General features: G+C 57.3%; 1 protein-coding gene across 1 annotated transcript in view; it reads left to right on the top strand.

Moving 5' to 3' along the window:
- Positions 1-7,611: 7,611 nt before the first annotated feature.
- Positions 7,612-26,522, top strand: part of DGKZ (diacylglycerol kinase zeta) — a 55,675-nt gene continuing 36,764 nt past the window's right edge. The window contains exon 1 of the mRNA XM_054161473.1: positions 7,612-7,899. Within this exon, the coding sequence (XP_054017448.1) occupies positions 7,712-7,899 (188 nt within the window). The 5' untranslated portion in view covers positions 7,612-7,711. The remainder of the gene's footprint in view (positions 7,900-26,522) is intronic.

The raw sequence follows: 26,522 nt of genomic DNA, 5'->3' as shown, positions 1-26,522 counted from the left end.
CGGGACTGTCCCGCAGCCCTGGGGAGGTGAAGTGGAGCAGCACTGCGGGACTGAGCTGCCCAACAGGTTTTGAGGGCCTGGAGAGACACCTCATTCCAGCATGGCTGAAGGTCTCAGGAGCTGGAAAGACTTCTCAGGAGGCAGGGGTGACAGCGAAGTGGCCAGGGGGGCCACGGCAAGCCTCTGGGGAGCAGCAGATGCAGAGAGCACCAGGCGAGCACAGTGCTCAGGCCTCCGCAGCACGGATCCAGCTTGGGAGGAGATGCGAGGAGCAGTGGCGGAAGTGGAGGAGCAATTCCTGCACTTGGCCATCAGAAAGCAAGTCTCCTACAGGTAGGAGCCCCTGGGTCCCCAAGTGCTGGGGCTGGGCTGGGGCAGAGGAGAGCCCTGTCCTGAAGGCATATCCCTCCTATGGAGTCAGGGCTGCCTCTTCCTACCACCCACAAGTGCCTTCCTAGCAGAAACCATCTCAGCATAGGGACAAGGCAACTAGTTAGCCCCTTCCCCCCTCCACCCCCCAAGCAGCAATACCCTCCACAGTGGCAGTTCCATTGTCACCCTTGCGCCCCCATTGCTTTTCCTTCTACCCAACTCCTTTTTCCAGTCCTGGACTGTCACGCTTCCTAGGCCCCTCTCCAGGGAGTCTGTGCCACAGAGCCTCCCCCAGGCTCTGGCACAGGCCACAGGGGGGCTGTTTCCCTCTTTCTCTGCAGTGCTGTCTCATTGCTGTTTGCTGGACAAAAGGGACTTCTGATAACATCCTCCTCTTCCTCCTCTGCCCCAGGGCAAATGACCCTTTGCTTGATTCCCAGGTCCAGGAACCTTTATCCCACCTGGGGAGATTGAGCAGTGATGCAGAAAGGAAGGGGCTGAGATTGGGACTTAGGCTGGGAAAGTGCCCTTTGAGTCACCTTGCAGAAAGAGAGTATCTGTCCTGGCTTTTGTTGCAACTCTTCTGCCAGGGCTGCTCTGCTTACTCACTTCAGAGAGTAAGAAAACTGAGTGGAGCCAGCCAAGAAAAGCCAGTGGAGGCAAAAATTGGTTTTCATAGCTCCCAATGAGCCACTGCCAGGTGATGCTCAGGTGAGCTCCTGCTCCTGACTAAGCTGTCTGAAATCCTGCTTTGATCATCACCTCCAGGAACTCAGCTCTATTCTTTCTCTAACAGCAAGGGCTGATGTCTCACCCTCCCCTTTCTTTCACCATTTCAGCCCTTCTACCATTTATAAACCCCAAACTTTGGAGAATGGCTCTCAGGTGTAAGTGAGGACAAATCCTTCAGCCCTGCACCTGCCTAGAGTAGAAGCGAGTGCTCATAGGACTGAGCATGGGCTGTAGCGAAGGCCTGCAGCCAGAGGGGAGAAGGCAGGAGCTCCTCTTTACCCTTCTCCTGAGCTGACTTGGCCCAGAGATGTATCTGTATCCTCCTGGGCTCAGTGTCACCATGTCGTGCCATGCTCAGCAAGCACCAGGTAGTTTACAGACAGGTGGAAAACCAGTATGGAGGATCTTGGTGCCATGCCTGCTGCCACAGCAGAGACTGGATGGGCTCTCCTGCTGCCAGCCTGGAAGATGGGATGCAGAGGGGTCTGCTGTGGGGGTGGTTTTCAGGCAGGAGCTATCAGTCACACCCCAAGCTGTGCACCCACATGCACAGCAGCCCTTCTCCCCACTTGCAAGGGCAAACTGTGAGCAAATTGCTCTCCAATACTGCAGTAATGGGAACTAATGGGAAAGTCTATTAGTGCCTGCAGAGCAGGAGGGGCCCCGGGGCTGACTCATCCCCGGCACTTGATATTCCTGCAGTGGGTGGCGAGCAGGAGCTGGGGTGGCAGAACCCTCCCCTGAGCCTCGCCAGGGCAGCGTGCAGCCTGCCTGCCCTCGGTGGGTACCCTGGGCTGCTGCGTGAGGTGCTGGGCAGAACTGAAAGGAGGAGGGGTTGCAGAGGGGTAGGGCAGGATTTTCTCCTTTGAGCTGTCTTCCTCCAGATGTGCACGGCGCGTTTCGCGAACAGATCAGCCAGCTGCAATTATCCAGCCTCCCGTGGGGAGGAAGGGACCATATTGTAACCTAATTTAATCAGGCTGCTGAATTTGCTCCAAAATTGTGCGAGGTTGCTGGGGATTGTTTACATCCTGCTCGTCCTGCCGGGCCACCCTGGGCAGGCAGCTCTGCTGACACGCTCCAGCCCGCGCAGCCCTGCTGCAAAGTGCTGCTGTCCTCCTCCACTCCGACTGAAGGTCTCCTTGCGAGAGGCTTCACTCCATCCAGCATGGGCTTTGCAGAAGAGAGGAGTCTGGCAGGGCCAGAGTGGGTGCCACAGCTACCTGCAGGCCAGCAGCGAGGGAGGAGCTGGTGTTTGGGATGAGCTACTTCCTCCACCCTCCGTTTCGGGCAGCAGAACAAAGGGAAAGGGGAAACGGGAGAGGAAGTTCCTGGGGGTGGAAATCTGCTTGTGCCATCCTGTGACGCCCGTGTAGGGTCGGGTCTGGCGGCTCCCTTGGGCAGGGCAGGTGGTGATGGAGCCCTTGCACAGAGCTGGGCTAACCTTTCATCAGGTGCACTTCTGCAGCATGAGAAACCCTGGGGTGGCTGGACAGAAATCCCCTTGCCTGGCTCTAGAGGCACTTGCTGAACCCTGGGGTGGAGTTTGGAGGACCTCCTCCACGGGCTGTCACGATCGCAGGTGTCCTCAATGTCAAGCGAAGGTTGGAGGCCCCAGCTGCCCTGCTGCCAACCTGCCTGTTCCTGCTGGGACCCATTAGTCATCACAAGGGCAGGCAGCATGAGCTGCCATATAAAGGTTCTGAAACGAGCAGAAATGATATTAAGCTGATGAAAATAAAGTTCCTTCCATAAATAGCTGCCACAGTGTACAGCGGCGCCTTGGGCGAGTGGAAGAGAGCTCAGTGCTCAGGTTATATTTAGGGCTTTGAGTAGCAGTTTCGTGCCAAGCTTATTAATGATACTGGCTTGTGCACCAGATTTGCACATTCTGGGACAATTTTCCCAGTAGGGAGGTGCATCTGTAATGCCAGAAGGCCCCCGTGCTCTCTGCCACCGCAGCAAACCCTGAGCAAGTGTCAGGGCTTTGTGCCTTGCTCCTGCAGAGTCGCTTCAGACAAGGGGAGTCCAAAGACAGCTCCTACCAGCTTCAGCTGTCTCCACCAAGGTTTTGTGGCAGGGCAGGAGCGCCTCTAGCTCCCCAAGTGGGGCAACTCCAGTAGCAAGAAGGGGAGCTAGAGTCTGGGGGAATTTTGCTCTAGGAAAAACCCTGGGACCTGAAGCTGGAGAGGCCTGGGACAGGTGCTGGCTGGCCACAGCAGCACCCTGCAGCCCCACTGGGGGACCTGTACGGTTCCAGGCGCTTGGCTTTGACAATTTTGCACTCGCTTTCAGGGTAACACTTGTAGTGGTGGCCTTTGTCACTCCTACTGTGTGTAAGGCAACGCAGCCTGAGGGGTTGTTTACCCAGAAAGGAAACCACAAGAGCACAAAAGCTCGTTGCAGTGGTTCCCCATAGCCTGCATCTTTGGGGTGAGGGACACACAGCTGTCGGAGCAGTCCCGTCCTGCCACCTCTGGAGGCAGCCCCCAGTACAGCCCACGCACTACAGGGCTCCTCACAGGCACATTGCAGCAGCAGGAAGAGGGGTCCTTGTGACCCCCTGTGCCCCTCAGCTGGCATTAGCCCATCCAGAGCAAAGCAGGGCATCTGCTTGGCATCTCCTACCCCTGCTAGCAAGATACAGGGCACCTCAGCTGCACAGCATGGTCCCGGCTGGCAGATAGGACACAGCTAATGCATCTCTCAGGGTGTTCTGTGCCAGGGAGCTAAATATTACACAGAGAGTGGAGTGGAGCAGAGCAGAGTGGGCTGCTTTGTAATGTAAATAGCAAAGGAGCTTGGGTGAAGGCACAGGCAGGGCAGAGGGGAGAGCTGTCAGGGCCTGCTGGGGAGAGGAAGGTGGGAGTCCTGTGAGACCTGGGGGAGCTTGCTGGGGTTCTCTGATGTCCTCATCCTTCAGATCTGGCTGGGCTCTGGGGTTTTGTGGAGCCCCAAGACAGAGGGTGGGTAGTGCCTCCATCCTGGCAGAGCAGGAGCTGGGGATGAAAGGAAGGAGAGACTCCAGCAGCTGCAAGGAGAGAGGGGCAGGGAAGGGGCCTCCTTCCTGCAAGTCCTGCCCGCTAGCCTTTTAATCGCGTTAGCCTGGCTGTGCAGAGCAGTATAATCGAATTCCCATTCATCCCCAGCAAGCTAAGCCTGCTCCCCTCTGACAGAGACATCTGTCTCTGCATCCCTGTGTGGGGAAAGGAGATGGCTGGCACACACTGCCATGGCTGGAAGGAAGCTTACAGCACTGGAAAGTCCTAATGAAGGGGTGGCTCCTTGTGGGCTTTGGTTTGGGAATGACCAACAGGTGTCTTGCTGTCTCCTGTCCTGACCCCCTCCTGAACCAGAGACAGGGTCTGCTTGCTGGGAATGGTGTTTGTGAGAGCTCACAGGGGCTGTGGCCATCCCACTGCTGTCCATTGTCTCCACTGTCAGGCACAGGCTGTGGAGGACTCAGGAGTGGGACAGGTTTGGAGTCAGCATCACGCAGTGCTTGGAGTGCAGTGCTGGTGTGCATTCACTCCACGATTCTCATCCTGGATTCTTCTGGGAGAAAGGTAGCAGTCAACCAGACTCCCTGGTTTAAGGGGTCCAAGATGATGCTGTCACCAGAGGCAATGCTTCTATCGTCCCTCCTGCTCAGCAGAAGACACTAAGTTAGCCTCCCCCAGTTGTCCCCACAGCGGCAGCTGTGCACACGATGGGGATGTGCGAGAGGACCATGTAGTGGGAGTCCCTGAGAGCAGGCCAACAGGGAGGTTGTGTTAGGGACAATGTGGAGCTCTGGGGTGGGGAGAGCTGGAACCCCCGAACTGAACTTGGAAACTGCCCTTAGTATCCATGCCCTCCCCTGGCCACCCCCACCCCTTTATCTGATCTCAGCACATGGTGAGATACCTCAGGCAGGTATCCTGCCAGGTTTGGGTGATGCAGGCAATGTAACCCTTTCCTTACCAGGTGACTGCACACACTAGCACAGAGAGACAGGGGTGCCAGACTACAAAATCTCCAACACAGTGACCCTTATCCCCCTCCTGTGCTGCCGGCAGCGAAGCCAGTGCCAGAAGGGTCTGTCCCCTCTGGTCTCCTGACCGAGAGCAATGAGAACTGCACTTTCCATGGGATCCTCTATGGTTTTTCACCAATCCCAAGCAACAGGACTGCAGAAGGACACACAGACACAGCACAGAGAGAATAATAACTCAGGGCAGGGCATGCTACTCTGACAGCCTCACCAAGTCCTGGGCGTCCATGACGTGGGGCAGAGCACAGAATGTAAAAGGGAAATGTCTGCAGGCAGGGAGCAAATGGACCAACCCATCACGACATGCAAAGCAGCAGGGACAAGGAACCCTTTTGGTGGTAACAAAACCTCTCCCCTCCCTGATCTCTGAGCTGGAGTTTGGCATCTAGGACTTGCCTTTTCCTCCTTTGGCATGGTAATTAGTCAGTGGGTTGTATTGGGTTTCAGAGGTCACCTGATGAGATCAAGGTCTACCAATTAATTTTTTTTTCCTTTTAATGATCGAGTCCAAAGCAATCTATAGCCACCTTTGTGAGCTGCAGGAGCCATCTTTGCTTGCTTGCTTTTCTCTGGATCCACAGAAGCCATCCACACACTCCCATGCTGACCTGAAGCTCTCCTGGAGCCAGAGCAGACTGAGCAGTGCCTGGCTGTGAAGAGCTGAGGGTTTTGGAGTTGGGACAGACTGAGCCTGCAGGTGGACGCTGCACCCTGCAGATCTAGACCAGGTGATGGATGATGACTGTCAGGCCGTCTGCCCACTCTTTGGCTGGCCCAGAGACTCCTTAGATGCTTGTGCTTCTCATAGTGCCTGCACCCCAGTGGTTTTCCGATGAACCCTAGTGCAGAGCAAGCAGACACTCGTGTTTGCAGGATGTTTTGGAGACCTGCCACACACAGGTTACATGTACAGCCGGGGGGCTGTGAATGCTGTGGTGCCACATGAGGTGAGGATGTGCACGGCATAGAGTAGGTGACAGGGCGACCCCACTGCCACTGCCGGGGTTGCACGGCGGCGAGCACGGAGAAGGGGCTGTTCCGAGCCCAGGTGCTTTCAAAGACCCACCCAACAAGGGAGATGCAGCTCCTGGGCGTGCAGCCTTGGCGTGCCAAGGCGTGCTCCTGCTTCTTCGGAGCGCGGCGGGCAGCAGCAGTGGCCCGGCGCCGTGGGCTGGCGGGGCAGAGTGCCGCGCAGCCGGGGCGATGACAGCCGCCCTCAAGCTTCCAGGAAGTTGCAGAGAGAGGAACCAGGTGGAGGGTGCAAACAAAGCGGGGCCCCGGGTGGGCGGCGGAGTACTGCCAGGGACCTGCCCTCGGGATGACTCCGGAAAGCGGCGGCCGGGGCAGGAAGAGCGAGAGTGAGCCCCGGGCCGGCTGAGCGCATCGGCCCCGCTGCGGCAGATGTGGCGGCACCGCTCCTGGGACGTGCCCCAGAGCCCTCCGGGGGACGGAGATACGAGGTACCCGCCGACCCGGGCTCTGCCACCTTCCCCTCGCTCCCGGGGGGCGGGGGGGGCCGAGGTGCTGCGGCTGGCGCTGGCAGCTCGTGCTTCACAGGGACTTGGGAGCAAGGCTGACCGGTGCCCTGCCGGCAACCCCTTCCTCTTCTGCCGGTGCTAGCGCCGAGCTTACGCAGCAGAGTCCCCGCGGCGGGCATGTCACACGGCCCGGCCTGCGAGTGCAAGGGGTCGGCGGGGTTTGCCTGGGCTACCGGGCTCCTCCTGCAGTTGGTGGGCGCTGGGAGGTGTGTCCCTGTGTGCCCATCACCGCCAGCCCTCCTGGGCACGGCTGGTCCTGGAGGTGGCGAGCGGGACCTGCCCTGCGGGGATCAGGGGTCAGTAGGAACAGCTTCGCTGGGCTGGCAGCTGGGACACTGCCCGGACAGCCCCCTCAGCCCCGGTTCGGCAACGCGGGGAGCAGTCGCCACGACCAGCTTACTTTCCACGCATATGAGGGCTGTCCGCGGCCCCTGCCCGGCGGGAAGAGCGCTCCCTCGCCGCAGGGCAGCCCTGGCGCCACCGGCCAGGCGGAGTAGCCAAGCCCCTACCCTCCGACCCCGCCCGGGAGACGGAGAAGCGGGGCGGGCGGTTCGCCGGGCCGAGGAAAACTCGGGCAGGGAGTCGCAGTGTCCGCCTCGCTAGTAGCTCCCGGTCCCCGGAGAGGGCGGTGGCGGCAGCGGGGCTGTTGGCTCCGTCCCCCCTCGTCCGGCAGTGAACAATGGGAGGCGGAGAAGGAGAAGGAGGAGGCGGGGGTAGGCTCCGCTGTTGCCGCCGAGCCTCTTCCCGAGAGCTGGGTGTCGGCGGCGGGGCTGACACTCGGCTTCCTGAGCCGACAGCGCCGGGCGCCGGGCCACGGGGCCGAGCCCGCGGGCGCCGCCGCCGCCAGTCCCGCTTCCCGCACGGGCGGCAGCAGGGGGCGCTGCGCGGCGCGGCCTCCGGGGCGCCGGTGCCTGCCCGCACTTCCTGCCGGCCCTGCCGGGCGGGAGCCGCCCCCGGCCGTCCCGGCCCGCCCGCTCCCCTCCCCTCCCCTGGCGCGGGGCGGCGGTAGCGGCGGTGCCGAGTCGCGAGCCTGGCCATGGAGGCGGCGCGGACCCCGCCGCCCGGCGGCTCGCCCTCTGCCTCCTGCTCCTTCTCCGCTGCCGCCGCCTCCTCCTCCGGGGCGTCGGGCGGCGCCGAGCCCGAGCGGGGTCCACCGCCGCCACCTCCGCTGGGCCGCCGGCACAGCAACAAGCGTTTCACCGGCCTCAAGCTCTTCGGGCGCAGGTGAGCACCGGGCGGGCGCTGTGCCCGCGGGCTCCGGGCAGCGGCTGCCCCGGCACCTGGCAGTGGGGTAATGGGGGTCGGGGCGGCGGGGGGGGTTTGAAGGAGGCCGGTTCCCCGGAGCAGGGGCTGGCTACGGGCGGCTGGAGCATCCCGATCGGAGGCTGCAGAGCCGCTGGCTCGCCTCCGCCCGAGGGGAGCCTTCCGCAGGCGGGCAGCTGCCGGTTAGCAGCTGCCGGTTAACAGCTGCATCCCGCACCCACCGCACCAGGCCTCTCGGAGACGGTTGGTGCCGGTTATCGAGTCGGCAACCGGCTGAACGCGGTCGCCGAGGGATGCAGGGCATGGCGTGTGGAGCTGGAGGGAGATGAGTTTGTGTTTTGCGCCTTTGGAGCGCTTGACACGAGCAACGTGAAGTTGGGAAGCATCACCCGTGCTGTTCCCTGGAGAGGTCAGAGCCGCCTTCTCTCCGGAGGGTTCAATTCCACCCGCTCGGAACCACCTGTCTCCATCCCCGCTCGCCCGTCCTTGTCTTTCAGTCCGGTCTGATGCCTGTGCCGCTCCTGTGCTGCCTCCTGGCATCCCGGCTCCCAGCCGCTCCTTTACTCAACTTCTTCCCCAGAGGCAGCCAGGCTCCCTGCACTTCCCGCAGCCTTGGTGTTGGTTCCGTGGGATCTGGGGGCTTCTCGGCCCGTGTGAATAGAAGGATGTGCCTGCCCTCCAGGGGTGTGAAAAAAAACCATGGAATAATTGACATCCAAAGGGACCTTTGGAGGTCTCCTGGCCCACCCTGCCGCTTCGAAGCAGGATCAAATTTGATCAGGTTGCTGATGTTGAGCTTTGAGTGCCCCCAGGCTGGAGACAGCACTGCTTCCCTGGGTGCCTGCTCCTGTGCTTTAGCTCCGTGGGCATTTTTAACCCCCGATATCACTTCAGTTTCCCTAGTTGCAACCTTTGCCCCTTGTCTGTTAGGTTGTCACTGTGCATTCTAGGCAGCATCTGGCTCGATTGTCTCTGTACCTAACCCACCAAGTAGCTGAAGATAGTAATACTGGTCTTCCTTAACCTTCTCTTCCGGAGGCCAAACCACCCCTATTGGCTTCTCCTTTGTGTCTGATAGCTTCTGTCCACAGTCATCTTGGTGGCCCTGTGCTGAACTTGCTACAGCTTGTTAGCATTTTTGGCACAGAGGGAGGCCCAAAACAGAGTGCAGTGCTCCCAGGTGGTGTCACAGGTGCAGGATGGAGTGGAAAGGCCCCAGGCTGAATCTCGACAGCCTGGAGCTGGAAATGGAGTTTGCAAGGTCACTCCACCATGGAGCGGTGCTGTCCTCTGCTCTAGTTTCAGAGCTGGTGGCAGTGGATGTCTGGACCTCCTGGCCATCTCTGGCCTGCCTCCAGTACTGAAGGGCATCTCTCTCTGGCTCCCAGAAGTTCTGGCTGCCATTACTGCCACGTGTAGCAGAACCTGCACCGAGGGGAAGTTCTCCATGTATGAGCAACCTTCTGCAGCGTGGACACTTGGGGTGAGGCAGAATGGGGCAGGCAGGAGGTGCTGAGCTGGAGGGGGTCAGCAAACCTGCCAGGACAACAGGAAATGCCTGTCAGGTGGTTTGATGCATGAATGCCTGTCTTGCCCTTCTTCTGCTGATGGGAAAGACCCAGTTCCCTCCAGCTCAGAGTGATGAATGCAGCCCCCAGAGCTGCAGGGAGAGATCTCCATGGGCCTTCAGGGAGGGGCTCCCACATGTGCCTGTGGGAGGTGGGCTTGGTTGGAAGCCATGTGGGCTAACTGACTGCACGTCACCAAATTCATGCTCACCTAAGTGTTGGAGCAGAGGAGGGCGTGAAGTTTCACCTCCTCTGAGGGAACTGCAGTTGTTGCGCTCTCAGTGAGAAGTACAGCCAGTGTCTACCCTCCAAATGCTTCCACCAGTGAGGAATTTTGCACCCCCTTCATTTCTAGGCTTTAGCCAGACCATATGTGGCTGGGAAGCAGTTCTAGAGGAAACTTAGGTAAGAGGCAGGAGCTTGCCTCCTAGCAGCAGCTCTCACAGAGAGAGGTCTCTCAGGGTGGGCAACTAACATGCTGCCAGGCTCTGCCTGCAGCAACACCAAGAGATACAAGGTCCACAGAAGGGCAAGAGGGCCTGTCTTGTCCTGAGGACAAGTGAGCCCCAAGAGGACTTGATCAGAAGAGGGGTGAGCCCCCTCGCTCTGGCCTCTCTTGGTATGTTATTCCCCTGTGTTTTGCAAGTGGGCTTATTTCTGTACCTTGTAATTGCCTTACAGGAGGGTGGAGTAATTGGCTCCAGAGCTGATGGAGACAAGTGCACAATACGTGCATCTGGGCCACGGATGGGTAATTCTTTTAATTGGGCTGATAAAGGGATTTGGGCTGATCAGATAATAGGTGGTTAGGATTAAATTTCCTTCCTAGGTGCCCCGTTTCTTGTGCTGTGGCTGAACAGCATGGTTTGCACTTTCCAGGAGGGACCTGGGGGAAGGGGTGCAAGTGCTGAGGATGAAGCCCCTTTCTTGCTGTCCCCAGTGCCAGAGGGGCTGGGATGGGTCTTCCCTGTGGACTTTAGGGTCTTTAGCGTATCCCCCTTCAGAGGAGGTATGTGTCATAGCCTGATGGTTGAATCTGATGCAGCAGCATGAGGGTAGCCACCTCTGGGCAGCCAGTGGACAGCTGCCCTGCAGAGAGAGAGCATGGGACCAAGTCTTCGTCTGTGATCCTTTTGTCAGGCCAGGCTGTGGTGCTGGAGCCTGCACACATGCCTGGAGGCACCTGCCTTTGCCCCAGGGAAGGTCTGTGGGTGGCATGGTGTGCGGGTAAACGGCACTTGAGAAACTGAGCTAAGCTCCCGCCCACGGCCCTGGGACGTCGCTTGTCACCCTCTTTCTTGCAGCTTGATACTTGCTCATGCAAAAACTGGGGGAGATGTGCTGCTAGGATGGCAGCCCAGCCTTCCCCAGCCCTGCTGTGTGGGGGCTGCCACTCTGTCTCCTCAAACCTGCATGGCCCTTGGCTGGCAAGCAAGGCCAGCCAGGGCGCAGGGCTGCGGGTTCCGCTGTGCCCCGGTGTGGGTGTGGAAGACGGGCTGTTGGGTGAGGGGAACCCCAGGTGCCCTGGGGGAAGACCAGGCAGTAGTGAGGAGCTTTGTGATCCGCATACTGGCAGGCTGAGAGACCGCTTACCTCAGGACAGGCTTTTTCACAACACACCTCGCTGCCAGCTAGCTGTTGAGCAATCCTGCTCCTCCTCCCTGCCTGCGGAGTTTGCACACCTCTCGCTCTGAAACCCTCCAGCCTCCCTTCCCTGTCCCTCTCACAGGTGATGGGCTGGCATCAGCTGGGCCTGGGCCAGTGACACTCGTGGGAGGCCCCAGCTGTTCCCCGTGGTGACCTCTGGGCTTCTTTGCAGGGCAGGTCAGATGTGCCGGGAGAGTTGCTCTCGCTGCCGTGTTTGCTCTGTGCTCTCTGCTCCAGATCTGACCTCACACGGGGTGACTCGGGGACTGTTGAGCTCACCAAGGAGAAAAGGAAAGCACCGGGCACGCTGAGCAGCCACGGCTCTTGGCAGCCAGCACAACCTCTCGGCAGAGTGAGGCTGGGGCAGCTTCCAGGTTGCTGCAGGACTTTAGGGATAGGGCCTGGCTGCTCCCGTAGGCTGGGGTCCTCCATGGTGTGGCTCTTGCCTGCCGCCTGCCTTGTCTCTCCAGCCCCAGGCACCTTTCAGCAGCTCTGCTGCTCTCCTAAGATCAGCACAGGGCAGCCACGGTTCTGTGTGCCTGTGCTGGAGGAGGTGACAAGACCTCTAATCTGCTTAGGAGTTGGAGCATCCCTTCCAGGAAACCCTGTAATCTCCTCAAGGGGCTGAGAGGAGGCAGGATGACGTACCTCCTCCATCCTTTGCAGAAAAACAGTGCGAAGAGAGAAGGGCAGTGGAAGGGTAGGGGGATGCTGGGAGTGGGCACAGGTCTTTGCAAGGAGACAGTGTTGAGGAGGGGGGAGGGGCAGAGCCATGAGTGGTGTGAGGAGGGGGAGTTTGGGGGCTGTTTGATTGCGTGGATCACCTACGACATGGGGGGGATGCTCTCGTGAAAGGCAACCTGAGCTGCGGCAGGTGGGGGGGGATGCAGTGTAGGATTTCCTTCGCTCGTCGTGGTGCTGTGCCTGGGGAGCAGATAGTCTCCCCAGAGACCTGGCAAAGCCTCTAAATATAACTTCCACCTCTGCTCTCAGTGGAGCTCTGGTTTCTTTTTCCCAGGTGACTGTGAGCCGAAGCTCCTGAGTTAGCTCTCAGCCATGCATGCACTCTCTTGCTAGCTCTTGTAGATGGGTGATAACCGAGATGCTGAGCTCGGGAGCAGAGCTGGGGCTTCAGGCTGGTGCTTGGGCTCCCTGAATCTTGAGCCCCCATACCATCCTTTTTGGAAAAGATGGGGACTGACTTCTGCTGGAGACTTTTGGAAATAGGGACTCTGGTGCAGGACTGACTCAGGGACACGGACAAGGCGTGGAAATAGGGGAAACTTGTCCTGCTGGTTTTGAGCTGGCACAAGAGAATAAGTGGCTCTCTCTGTGATCCCAAGTCCAGATTCTTGCCCCAGTATTACAAAAGTAATACTCTTGTGTTTCTGTTACAACTTGCAGGCCCAGCAGCAGCTGCAGTCTCTCTCTGGGGAGCTGGGAGGCTTTCTTCTCCCCGTCAGGACATCATCAGGCAGAGGAGAAAGTTCTGCCAAGGCAGGTGATGAGGCTGTGCTGGCCAGACCAGTGCCCAGGAGGGACGGAGTCCTCCAGTCCATGCTGGATGCCTGTGTTAGACCCAGCATTGGCTTTTCTCCTGCCTGCAGTTTAAGGGTTGATGCTTGAGGGCGTTAACTTTGTAGCTAACCATGAGCTTTGCCCCCAGGGGAAACTCTTCCTCGCTGCACCAGGGAGTAACTGAGAGGACCTCTTCCCAGCTCCTGCCATTCTAGACAGTAGGAGTTAATGGGCCTCCTGCCTCAGCCCTGCCTGCCAGGCAAGCTGTGCTGTCTGGGCTGGGCTGCGTTGCCAGTTCCAGTTTCTACCTGTGGCTGTTGCTTCTGTGCCTGGGAACAGCCTGCCTGAGCTTTGCCCATCTCACAGTTGTCAGTCTTCCCTGATCCTGGGGACATAAGCTAAGCATCCCTGTCTTGGAGAAGCCCTGCCCAGCTGGCAGGGACCAGCACTAGCTGGGGACCTGTCTCTGAATGACTTGGGGATGTTTGCCAGAATGCAGGTGCTGGTTGGTAGGTATGGGGCATTGGTATGGGAAGCCTCTCTAGGGGCAGACAGAGGTCTGGCTAGAGATGGTCTCACCCTTTGGTTGCTGCCTGGAGCTCTATATGCCTGGTGACAGTGGGAGATGCCTTTCGGTGCACCTTGCAGACCACAGGATGCCAGTTCATGGCACAGCAGACTGGTCCCAGCTGCAAGAGAGGGCTTCCAGCCAGAGAGGTGTGAAAACCCACCCAGCAGCAGCAGGGAAGAGCTTGGTGTGTGCCCTTTCCCCCATCTCCCTGCCAGCTGCAGCTCTGCTGGCAGCGGGACTGGAGCAGCCTGGAAACGTGCTGTGGCTTTGCAGGAGGTCACATGTCCCCACTGGCTGGCCGTCCCAGGAAGTCATGGCAGCTAGCAAAGAGGCTTGTTGCAGAGGGGTTTTGCCTCTTTTTGGTGCACTTTGGCTCCCACAGGAAACGTGGGCGCTGGAACAGCCTGTCCCTTGCTTACCGTTCACAGCCCAGGTGTGGAGCCAGAGGGTGGGGGGAACCCTTCCTGCCTACCTCCCCCTGCCTGGGGGGTCCTACCTGCTCTCTGAGTCAGGGCTCACCACTGTGATGAGGATGGAGAGTCATGGGGCAGAAGTGCCCAAGGCAGCTTCGAGTCTCCTTCCAAGCTCCTGACCTGCAGGCACAGCCTGTGAGCCAGCCCAGACAGGGAGCGGGGATCTGTGTGGCCAGCCACATGCCATCTCCTCTGTGTGAAAGTTCCCTCTCCAGCAGATTATCCATATCTCATCCTGCCTTGCTGCCCTGGCCCTGGCCAGGAGCCACTCAGATCCAGCACTAAGCCTCTTACCACCCAAGGCCGAGGTCACCACGCAAGCGGACGTGGCGTAGGGCACTCTGGCAGCAGGTGCTTGGCAGCTGCCACCGCTGAAATGTGCTGGGGGGTGGGGGGATGATTTCTGCATGGATTTTACACCCGTCAGAGGCTGGCAGATGGTGGGATTAAGGGGTGGCAGGGCTTCTGCTCTGTGAGAGCTGCTGGGATGCATGGTTGGAGGCACCTCGCTCCCCAGCCTGGCTCCTGGCTGGGCTGTGGGTTGGCCTGGGGCCAGGAGATGCTCTGACAGAGGCTGCTGGCAAGGACTCGCTGCCTGGACTCAAACAACAACGTTACCCACCCACAAGTTTCCTTGCCTGCATGGTAGAGTAGGCAGATGTGGTAGAGGCAGGTTTTAGAGGGGTCCCAATAAAGGTGCTCCCACTCTGCACTGTGTCACCAAGAGCTGGCTGATCAGGGGTGCCAGGGTTTGGTGCCCATGCACAGGGGCTGCAGGGTTGGGAGCAGGTGGCCTGCCCTGCCCAGCCCAAACAATGCTCCTCCATGCAAGGCTTGGCAAGTGCCTTCATGATTTATTTGAAATTCAAATCCATGCCTGGACCCAGCAGTTGAGGTTAGGGCTGCCAGGAGCCAGGCTGGCGCAGAGGAGGAGGAAGAGAAGCAGGATTCCTTTCTCTGTGCCAACCAGGCATGGTTCCTCGGTTGTGCATCCCATGGAGGTGCAGGCTCTGGGCTTCATTACTGCAGCCAGCTGCATCAGGCTGGAGGTGACTCTGGACTGGGATATGTTGTCATCCCAGAAGCTGGAGTGTGGTGCCTGATGTTTGGTGACTGACTCTGAAGGGAGGAGCAGCCTTGCTGGCCCCAGCTCTACGGGGCCAGTTCTGCCTGCATTGACCTCCACAGCTGACAGCAGGGACAGTAGCGTGGGTGCCCCTGGGGCCCTGGGGGCCTGCAAGTCCCTGTGGGGAGACTGCGGGTTGGAGGGATGGCAAAGCCACGGAGGGGGAGGATGGTGCCATGGGCAGCAAGGCATATTTGTGGGGAGAGCTTGCTGACCACTCTCTTTGTGTCCCTAGACTCCACCTGCCCCACAAAGGTGTCTTCTCTTGTCTGCAGGGCAGGCAGCCCAGCCGATGGGGATCCAGGAGGATAAAGCACCGGCCGGCGGTGTATAAGTATGTGGCATTTCTCTTGGCTTGCACAGGCTGTGCAGTCCCAGCTGCTGCTGCAACCTTTCTGCTCAAGAGCTCGCCTCACTCTCTCGCCCACGTCTCACCCCACGTCACCCTCTTGTGTCGCACTAACTGAGGCCACTGGAAGCCAGGCTGCTTTCCTGCTGCCCCTGGCTCTAACCTTCTTCTAGAGGGCAGCTCACTGCCAGACTTGCATTGTCTAACATGGTAGCCCTCGTTTTGGTGGTGTTTGGTCAGCTGAGGTCTTCCTCCTCCGTGTCCTAGCCATTGTGGGCGTTAGTGCCGTAGCAGCTAGACCCTGTGCATGCTGAGTGCTTTGAAGAGCCAAGATGACAACGCTGAGAGGCTGAGTAAGGCAAATGGCTGAAGCAACCTGAAGGCAAATAGGGCTGGAGCTGCCAGACTTGGTGGGAAAACAGGGCCTGGGAGACAGTTATGATTGATGGGACACAGTCACTGTGTGGAAGTCAGTGCCCAAGCTAGCAATGGTGCTGGGGGCTCAGAAGTGCTCCTGAGAAGATGTGGAAGTTGGGGTAAGTCCCAGGTCTCCTTCCCAGGCTCCCTATGCCATGGTCATTGTGGAGCAGCACACTTGCCTGGTCAGGATTTGGCTGTGCTGGTGTGAGTGCCAGGCAGAAGCACTGCAGTGGAAGAGCTGGTCTGAGGACTGCTGCTTCCTGGCTTCTGCTCAGCAGTTTCTCTGGGTATCACTCCAGCTGCACGGCATCCCGGGCCTTCCTGACTTCCCTGAGTGGTCAACTCGCCTGATCATAAAAGTCTTGTGTCCCAATGCTGCTTGGGAGTCAAATGGTCGGAGGTGTTGGAAATGAGAGGCAATATGGCTGTGGTTAGTGCTGTGCAGAGGAGAGGTGGTGGATGGGCTTTGGAGAAGCCTAGAGCCATGGTGTGAACACCAGAGGGCATGGTTGCTCTATGGAGCTCCTCAGCTGTGCAGCTCCAGCACTTTCCTCGGGGTTTGCTTCTGCTGGGTGTTGTGGCATGTCCCCTCTGAAGGGTTGCTGGCCTGGTCTTCTTGCTCCTGGTTTTACTTTCTGCTGCAGAGGAGGGCTTTGCAAAGCATCCGCGTGGAGCTGCTGTTCTGTGTGCTGCCAAGGGCGCAGTGGCCGGTGAGCTTGCTGCCTTAAACTTACCAGACACTGCTGTGGGCTGGCTGGTGCTCAGAACCAACAGCCTGCTGCACAGGCTTGCATGTCCTGGTGGCACTTGGTGACACACAATGGCACCTGGAGCCTGGGTTGCTCCCCCTGTTCCAGTGGTCTTCTTCGGAGCACGTGGGGTCACACCATGGGAGTGGGAGCAGAGAAACTCAGGGAGCAGAGTGAGGCAGCCCTGTGCAACTGCTCTGCAATGAAGCATTAGCCCATGCCAAGAAGGGGGAAAGTGGTTTCCTCCCAGCACTGGCAACGTTTCTTGCCTAGGGATCTCCTCTCCACCTCTCAGGGATGGCTGGAGAGAAGAGCCTGTTGGTGAGGCTGCAGGAGCTGGCAGACCTGGGGATGTTAGGACGAGAGAAGAAAAGCATGGAAGAGCAGATATGCTGAGGGCCTTTAGAACAGAAAGGGTGGAGGAGCAAAAAAAAACCCAATCAGCTTTTCCTGCCCTCCCATTTGTAGCAGAGGGTCAAGGTGGTGTTTAGCAAACCCAAGAAGTGACAGATTTAACACTGCTAAAAGGAATCACTTTAATTTCAACCTGGGGCTGGGGAGAAGATTATGTGGAAGCTCAGCTGCCACGGGGTGAGAAAGTGAAACCGAAGATGAGGCTTGGTATCAGCAGCAGGCTCACAGTCAAACCAGCAACTGTGTTTTGGGTGGTAAGTCAGCATGTGCCTGGCTTAGTCACAGGGTCACAATGAAGGCTTGAAGTGCAGGAATAGGAGAGGGTCTTTCGTGTCTTAGCCTCAGACTTGGGGGGGGAGTGAAGATTACTGGGGACTGGGTTTCTCAAGGGTGCTGAGCAGTTCCCCCACCCCCTTTCAGACACCTGCAGGGACTGCCACCTCCAGGTTTCACGTGTGTGGGACCCTGCAGGAGGAGGTCTTAGTAAGTCACAGGAGGAAGGAGGAGAATGGCAGCAGGAAGGGTTGCCAGGCTGGCTATTGGCCTTCCCACTCTCGCTGTCTCCGTGGAAAAGGGTTTGGAGAACTTTCTTGCTCGCTGGTCTGCTTGACTTGGAAGGGATTTTGGGGCCAGGTACAGTCCACCCTGGGCATCCTTTTGGGCTGTTACTGTTTGCAAGTTTGGGTCCTGCCAGGACCTCCAGGAGGGAGGTGGGGCTGTGGCAGGGGGTGAGGAGCAGCAGGCAGTGTCACTGGGGGGTTCTGCTGTGCATGTAGGCTGTGGAGGACAGGGTGAGCAGGGTGGGCATGGGGTTCCTTGGCTGGAGATGGGACTGGAGACAAGCCACACATATCATAGAGTCATAGAATGGCTTAGGTTGGAAGAGACCCTAGAGATCATCTACTCCAACCTGCCAGCCATGGGCAGGGAAGCCTCTCAACTAGACTCAGCTGCTCAAGGCCTCATCCAACCTGGCCTTGGACATCTCACGGGAGGAGACATCCACAACCTCCCTGGGCAACCTGTTCCAGAGTGCCACCACCCTCATACTGAAGAGCCTCTTCATAAGACCCAGTACAACCTACTCTTCCTCAGCTTCAAACCATTGCCTCCTGTCCTATTACTTGACACCCTTATGAAAAGTCCCTCTGCAGCCTTCCTGTAGGATCCCTTCAGGTATTGGCTGAACAACCCCAGCTCCCTCAACCTATCCTCATAGCAGAGGTGTTCCAGCCCTTGGATCATCTCATTTCTTAGAAGGCTTTTTTTTTTCTCTGAATGGGTGGCTGTTAATGCCATGATTTTAATTTCCTCTGATAGAACATCCTGCCAGTCCCAGTAAGTGGGTATCAACAGCAATGGACTGGGAACTGTTCCTGGGATAGAACATCCTGCCAGTCCCAGTAAGTGGGTATCAACAGCAATGGACTGGGAACTGTTCCTGGGATAGAACATCCTGCCAGACCCAGTAAGTGGGTATCAACAGCAATGGACTGGGAACTGTTCCTGGGATAGAACACCCTGCCAGTCCCAGTAAGTGGGTATCAACAGCAATGGACTGGGAACTGTTCCTGGGATAGAACATCCTGCCAGTCCCAGTAAGTGGGTATCAACAGCAATGAACTGGGAACTGTTCCTGGGATAGAACATCCTGCCAGACCCAGTAAGTGGGTATCAACAGCAATGGACTGGGAACTGTTCCTGGGATAGAACATCCTGCCAGTCCCAGTAAGTGGGTATCAACAGCAATGGACTGGGAACTGTTCCTGGGTTAGAACATCCTGCCAGTCCCAGTAAGTGGGTATCAACAGCAATGGACTGGGAACTGTTCCTGGGATAGAACACCCTGCCAGTCCCAGTAAGTGAGTATCAACAGCAATGAACTGGGAACTGTTCCTGGGATAGAACACCCTGCCAGACCCAGTAAGTGGGTATCAACAACAAGGAACTGGGGACCGTTCCTGGGGTTCCTTCTTCAGTCTCTCCTCCACAGCTGGCACTGTGGTCACCCTAGAGCTGTGAGGATGCTGGGACCTACTCAACTGCTAGTGGCAGCTTGCTCTTTCCTGGCACTGGGAAGGGAAATCTGAAGGACACATACCCTGTGTAGGAAATGGGTCAGAGTCCTCTATCCTTCAGCTGCTGCCAGGTTTGAAGGGAGAGAGGAGTGAGAAGGGGTTAACATCTCCTGCCTGCTCTGGGCATCATCTCCCCTTCCCTTTTGGCACCGTGAGAAAAGAGCTGAAGGCAATCTGCATGGCAGCTTTGGTGTGGTGAGGTTTGCTCATGTGTCCTTGCCCACCTCTGGCCGCCACCGCTTAGCGGAGGCCACTCGGTCCTTCTGCCGTGACACAAACAGCGCCGGTGGTGGGAGCTCAGCCTTCAGGCCTGGCTCTGCTCTGGTTAATGGCTTCCTGTGAACCACTTTCAAGGCAGCTGTCCTCCTTCATCGCATTGGCAACAACCTCCCCTGATGTTTTGTTATGATTGCTTTACTGTAGTCTCTCTTTAGGCCCCAAGGAGCGCTGGACATGGTCCAAATCCATGCAAGCTCCTACAAACAGAAAAGAGCTCACTGTCTAATTTTACCCATGACATGCAGGCAAGGGGAAGGGGCAGGCAGGAGGAGACAGGGTGTGAAAGGATGAGATCCCAGCTGTGGCCACCAGTGCTGACTCAATACGGCCACGTGCGTGGCTATCGGGCTCCCATCCACGGGTAAATGACTGAAATAACAGCAGCTGGTGACTCACACCTTGCAGGCTTCTGGAGTGAGCTGGCCTTCGACGTGACCCCCCCCAACACACTCTGCAGAGGCCGAAGTCAAGATGGGTTTCATGGTCCCAAAAGGGAACGGGGTTGCCTTTGGCCAGGAGCAGGTCTCTGGGGGAAGCTGCGGGGGGAACCTGGATAGCAGTGAAGTGCGACGGGGAAGTCCCCAGTCTGGCTGTGAGAGGTCTCATGTGGGGGGTAGCAGCACCAAGGGGAGGTAAAAAGCTCCTGAGACGTCTGTGGAGCCCACCCAGACCAGACACTGTCCATAACTCAGGACCAAGTTACCTCCCTCTGCATGAACATGGCAGGGTGGCTCGGCTTCCATCAGCCCCGCAAACCCCTTCACCGAGGTCCCAAAGAGGTGGGAACAAATCGCTTCCTGGGCGAGTTCCGCCTTCATTAGCCTCTTCGGTTCTGCTCTTGCCGCTCCAAGGGAGCGGTGGCATCCCCTCGGTGCAGTCGGGCGCTCGGAGGGCAGCTGGGTGCCGGGGCAGGACACCCGTTTCTGTTTGTGGGCCCCTCCGGGCACGGGCAGGCGGGAGGAAGTGCGGTCGGTGACTTTAACGAGCCCTGTCGGGGTTCGAGCGGCGCGGGAGGAGGCGGGGAGCAGCCCAGCACTCGCTCTCCAAACTAGGACTTGGCCGGGGAGGGCTGCTCCCCGCCGCCGCTGCTGCGCGGCCGCCGCCACCCGCTCGGCGCCTGGAAGGGACCCCCTCAGCCGCTCCGGAGCAGGTCATGGGGGCTTCCCCCCACGCTCTCCGCTTCGCTCCTCGGCCTCCTCCTTTTGCTGCTGTTGTTTGTGCCGGGCGGGGGATGGGAGGGGGCCGTGGGAGCCAGCCCTGGGTTCGTGGGTGCCGCTTGGGCAGGTGCTGAGTCTCGTCCTGCTGGGGAAGGGCAGGGGGAGCAGACCCCAGGGGGAGCAGACCCCAGAGGCAGCCTCGAGACACTCAACCTTACTCCTGCGGAGCTGTTTGCTCCTGGAGGCTGGAGCGAGCCGCTGGGCTGAGCTGGGGGCTCCATGGGACGCAGCTGCCGTGGCGCTCGGTGGCATCTGGCTGTCGTTTCCCCTTTGGATACAGGGCACGGGATTTTTCGACCAGGGGTGCGGCTCCAGCCACCCAGTGTGCTGCCCATTACAGCACTGGCTGCATCGTGCCAGTCTGTGTGGCATAGGGATGGCTGTGGGACATCTGAAGGTGGCAGAGGACAGCAGTGTGGGGAGCCAGTCGGTGCTGTGCTGGGACCCCCGGGCCCCAGCCACTTTGCCCTGGGATAGTTGAGGGAAGCAGTACAGACTTGTGGGTTCCTGGCACCTCCCTGGTGCTGGTGGCAGTGAGGTGCCCTGCTTCTGCTGGGACTAGGGGAATGCCTTTCCCAGTCCCTGCCATGGGGTGGAGGGGGCATTCAGCTCCCATCTTTCTGTTGTCAGTGCCTGTAGTTGAGTGCCTGGGGCTCTCTTGGCTTTGCTTTGGGAGGTGCAAAGGTCTTTACATGCTTTTGGGATGTCCAAAGACTTACCAGCCCTGGGAATCACTGCCCGTGCTCTGCACCCGCCATGCTGCAGCTTTATCTTTTCACCTCCTCCCTGGGGCTGCTGCCCCAGACAGGTGCTGCATATTAACCAGCTCAGGATAGCACCATGCTGGGATTTTGTCCCCACTGGCAGGGGCAAAACTCTGGGACTGCTTATGGAGTTTAGATTAAACAGCTGGGCTGTGGGACCAGCTTCCCTTTAAATAGCACATCACTTGTGTCCCTCCTTTACGGGGAGGCACAGAACTGTGCATGCTGAAGGAAGAAGCCAGCCCTGGGGAGGACGGTGGGAATCTGCTAAAGAAACCATTGACCAGGCTTCCAAACTGCCTGGAGGCCCTGCTTAGCTCCCCACCACCTTGCTTGATGCAAATCACCCTGCAAAGGGAGATCAGAGAGAGAGAAGAAACTCCCAAAGTCCTTCCCAGCCTGTGTTGCTGGTCCTGCTGATGGGACCAAAATAGAAACTGTGTGGCCGGCCTCTCCCTCGACCCCTGCTCTGCCTCACCCCCAGCACGCTGGAGGTGGTTGCTCACCCTCTGTGTTTCATCCTGGATTAATTCACTGCCTGAGGCCATCAGGCCTGCCAAACACAGCAGCAGATTGTTTAAATCAGGGCTGTTGGGTTTCTTGATAACCAGGAGGCAGATTATTTACTGTAGTGGCAAATAAACTTCATAATGTTATGGTGGTGGAAAGTTGTCAAGGGATATGAATGCCCAGAGTCAGGCCAGGAGCCTCCAAGGAGACTGCTTTGGTTTAAATTAAGACAAAACACTCTCTTCCATGGATTTTGGGAAGGAAATCACATTGTTGTAATGGGAACATGACTCTGAGCCTTAGGGCTGGCACAGCCTCGACTTTACGAAGCATGAGTGGAGGGTCTGAGCAAGTCTGGCAGATGTGCCTTAAAGCAAATCTCAGGTTCACCCTGTAAAGGTGATGAAGGGGTGGTGGCACCAGGGCATCGTGCAGAGCTTGGGCAAAGGCAGGATGGAGCTTCCACCAGAAGGGGGTGTGGGTTGTGTTAGGAACTGGTGAAAAAGTCTCAGGCCCTTCTGCTCCCGGCCCCTGCTCAGCACAGCAAACTGGAGAGCATTTTCCTGTGAAGGGCCAGGCAGCAGGGTCAGGTGGCAGATCCCTTTGGTCTTACCTTGATCAAGGCAGGGCCAGGCAGTGGGGACAGCATTCAGCTCACTGTGTGGTCTTGGGCAATTCCTTCAGCGTGGCTTTGCCCCTTGGAGACATTTTCTGTGACAAGCTGCAAAGACCTCAGGGCTGGGAGAAGGTCCTCTCAAGGTGCATGCATGTGACCACCACCCAGTTTCTAAGCCCTTGCCTTGCTTTCTCACTAGGAGGGAGGTCTGAAGTCCCCTGGATCAACCCCAAGTCTTGCTGAGAGACTAGTGGGAACCTGTTCCACTCTGAGTGCCCTGGAAGGACCTGAAACTGCCTTCTGCAGCTTGGAAGGGCAACCTTAAGGTTACAGCAGTAATCTCCTCCTCCTCTGCAGTAGGAGCCTGACAGTACAACTGAGGATGTCCTTGGCTGTGGTTTGCCTTGGGAATGCCTTGCTCTTCCAGCTCGGGAGTTGGGGAGCGAGGTGCTGTGGCCTGTGTAGGCAGTGTAGGTTGTGGCACTTGTTGCAGCAGATCAGATGAGTGCATCCTGAAATAGAAGCTAAGCACAGCCCACAGCTCACCCCTCATGATGCTTTGAAAGGCTCTTGGTTTAGACGGAGCCGCACCTGTGCTACCGGGGGAGCCGCATCCCCTTTGCTTGTGCTGGACCCAGCACAGGGGAGCTCCTGACTCTTTTTTCTCTGTGTGATGTAGAAGAGATTACAGCTGGAATGGAGATTTGGGGTAGAAGCAAACTGTGCAGGTTGGGAACTTGCTGATCTCTGCTCGCCTCACTGAAATCAAAGCCTGAGGAGGCCTGCACCAGATCATGACCAGCGTTCTCCCTTCCTCAGCAGACCTCATCAGTGCAGGCTGCAATTTGTGGCACATTGGAGAGGGCTGGCCAGAGACCCTGAGGGTGAGGAAGGGCCAGTGACTGACGCTTGGGAGTAGGGTAGGAGAGCAGGGTACAGGGTCTCAGCAGGGATGGTGGGTCAGCAGTGTACATAGGAATACTGAAAAGAGGGATTTGTGATGGAAACTGAGGCTGAGGGCAAGCAGTGGTATGTCAGCAGGGCAAGGATGAGCAGCAGCTCCCTGGATGGCCTCTCAGGTTCTCATCCTTTGATCCCTGCAGCGTCCTGGCAGAGTAGAGACAGAGGCAAAAGCCCAGGAGATCTCAGTGTCATTCAGGGGTGGCTATTAATAACACTTACACTTTCCCTGTGATTGAGCTGCATAAGGCAAGTGTCCTTTCCAGGGGAAGACAGCTTGTAAACTGAAAGGGGCTCCTGCTTGCATGCTGCCAGCTCCAGTGCCACAGCAGCTCCCCAGCACCACCGGCAAGCTGGGGTGCAGGGAGACAGCTGGCTGCCATCAGGATGGGCACTCGTCACGGAACAGGATGAAGCTCTCGAACTTCTTTCCTTTGCTGTAGCCCCATGGTTGGAAAAAATGCCTTCCAGTCGACTAACTGGAGGTTTGCTAAAAGGTCAGGAGGAACTGATGATGTTTTTTCAAGTCAAACTTCTCAAGGCTTGTGTGTTTTGCTGTCATTAGTGCCCTGCAGCAGGTTCCTCTTGCCACCCTTGGTGCCAGGAGCAGGATGCCAGATTTGGCACTGTATGAAGGTAACCTGAGATCTCTCTTGCTTCTGGGCACTGGCAGAAATAGACCAGGTTGCTGGAGGCACAGAGGGAATAATAACATAGAGGAAAGGCTGTGTCACAGCATTCTTCTATGTGTCTAAGGGTGCAGAGGGCCTGGTCAGTGTGGTACCTGGGAGTACCTGAGGCTAGTAAAGCAAAGCAGAATAACAGAGCTGAATATCAAGAGGCTCCTCCTGATGTGAGCAGAGCCTGTGACTTGGGGAACACTCTGTGTTTAGCCCTAGGAGTCAGCCTGTTTGGTTTTGGAGCTACCACCACTGTGGGAGGGATGGCTGCTGCCTGTCCAGAGAGCATGATCTCCATATCAGCTGATCCACCAGCTCTGTGTCCACTGAAGTCACAGGATGCAAATTCTTCCTCTTCAATCCCTGCTTGGCTTTCCAAGGGCATACATAGATCCTGCCACTGGGCTTAGCTCTGTCCTCAAGAGTAAGAGGTTGAAGTTTGCTCTGAGTGTCCAGAGAGCTTACTGCAGCTGCCTCCTCCCCCCTCAGCTTCTGAGGACAGCACTGTTGTCTGCCTGGGCTCCAGGACACATTGCTGCATCAAGAGCATCTCTGTCCACCAATGCTAGGCAAGGAGTGTGGGAGGCTGGGGAGGCTCTAAGAGATCTGGTTAGGAAAAAGAAAAGAAACAAAACCTCCTAAGAGCTCTGATTGCAGATCATGAAGAGACCAGAGCTCCTTCCTCATTCACAGGAGATTGAAAAGATAGTGCACAGCTGTTCCTAAGTGTAGACTTGATATCCTAGTGCATGCAGCAGAACTTCCTTTCCTGCCACCTTGCACATGCCAGGCTGTGTCCATCCAGCCTCCCTACCTAGCAGAGCTGAGCAAGGCAGTCTGCAGACCAGTTACAGGTGCTGGCTCTTCTCCTTCTCATCCCAGCAATAAAGAGTGGAGATCCCAGAGATGTGATGTGGTCACCCAGAGAAGGCCAAGGGCTTCCAGGTGTTAGCTCCTGTCATGCTCCTCTCTGCCTGGTTCCCCAGCTCTGCTGAGGCACATCAACCCTGGGCACCCCCCAGCAGTCTGTCCATCTGCTCCACCAGTGGCAGCCCTCAACACCTGTGATGCACCATTTGGAGCTCATATTGGAAGCAGGCTGCAAGAGATGGGGATGCCTTCACCCATCCTAGCTGAGCTGCCACGTGCTGCTGTTGGGGGCTGTCAGATGATTTCCTGCTAATAACCTTCACCACTGGTGGCCAGAGCATGAGTCCATGTGCCCCTTGCAGAGAGCACTGAAGACAAAAATGGCTGTAAGCAGCTGGTACCCACACATAAATGTCAAACCAAGGTTGTTCTAGCAGATTTCCTCACGAGACTGTGGTGCAAAAAGGAAGGAAGCTGTGTTGAGAGATCTTCCTGCCCATAGCTGCAGCTCAGCAAGCAGTAGAGCAGCCTCATGCAGGAGGGGAGCATGCATTCAGCTTGTTTGGGATGTAGGTAGTCAGTACATCTCCCCCAGCAGCTAAAGCTGGCCCAAAAGGGTCTGCTGCAGCATGCCACACCCAGGCAGTGTTCTTCCTTGGGGTTTTTACCACATTTTATTGGTTCAGACAATTTTTACACAGCCTCCCCCCCCCCCCCCCCATTGTTGATGGTGCAATTTACTGTGCATCATCCTGCAGACAATGGGGAGAAGGGGCAGGAGTGGAGCACTGTAGTTATTGGGGACAGGCTGGGAGCAGGGTGATGAGAAAAATGTGCTTTTGGCCCCTGCAAAACTGCGTGGGTCTTGGTGGGGTGATGGTTAACCAGCTGGTGACCAAGTACTTGCATTGCTCACTCTGGTGGGACTTGAAACCCTCTCAGGAGATGGCACTTTTGGTTTTGCTTTCAATTCAGCCAGACTTAAGCTGCCCTGGTGCTTCTTCTGGAGGGCATTGCTGCCCTTTCTCTCTGTGCTGAGTTATTTGGGTACAGGCCTGGCAATGAGACTGTAGAAACTAAAAGGCTGGCTTCCTTGGCTACCAGCCTGAAGGAAACCAAACCAAGCCTGGTCTTCTCCAGAAATACAAAATCAGCTTTGTGCTTATCTAAAAGACACAGAGGTGCAACCCAGTGGGTTTCTTGTGCTGCAAACACTAAGCAAAAGCTCCAGATTGTGGTCCAGAAAATAACACACATGTCCTGTCTTGTATCTAATTTCCAAGCAGAAAGGGAAGTTTCTGACAGATTTCCCTGTTTGTGTGGACCTTGGGCCAATGGAGGGTTGGGTCAGGGTGTTCTCCTGAAGGTCCTCTGGTATTGCTGACCTGCAGGCAAGTGCATGAAGGAGCATGAGAAGGGAGGAAGGTAGAAGCAAGTGGAGCAGATGTCAGTCTTAGTGCAGTGGTGTGCAGCATGTCTGTACTCCCATGGCAGATAGAGGAGATGCTTTGTACAGCATAGAAATTGTTGAGAGTGACAGTGGTGGCCTGTGTGTGCCTGGAGGCTCCCAGGATCTGGAGCTCCCTGCCTTGGGAACAACTGAAGAAACAGAAGTTTGCTCCTACCAAACTGTGGGTCTGGGTGGTTTGGGTTTTTTTCAGTTGTCCTTAAATAAATCCTGTTTAGCAGCTGAAGAGGTAGTGGCTGGAGGGTGGGAAGTGAAGCACTAGCTCTGGAGGAGGGGAATGTTGGAGCTAGCCCCTTCCACTCCAGCC

This window comes from Dryobates pubescens, chromosome 5, assembly GCF_014839835.1.
Source record: "Dryobates pubescens isolate bDryPub1 chromosome 5, bDryPub1.pri, whole genome shotgun sequence".
NCBI classification, from domain to species: Eukaryota; Metazoa; Chordata; class Aves; order Piciformes; family Picidae; genus Dryobates; species Dryobates pubescens.
Note: the sequence above shows the minus strand (reverse complement) of the source record. Positions and strands in the feature narration are given on the sequence as shown.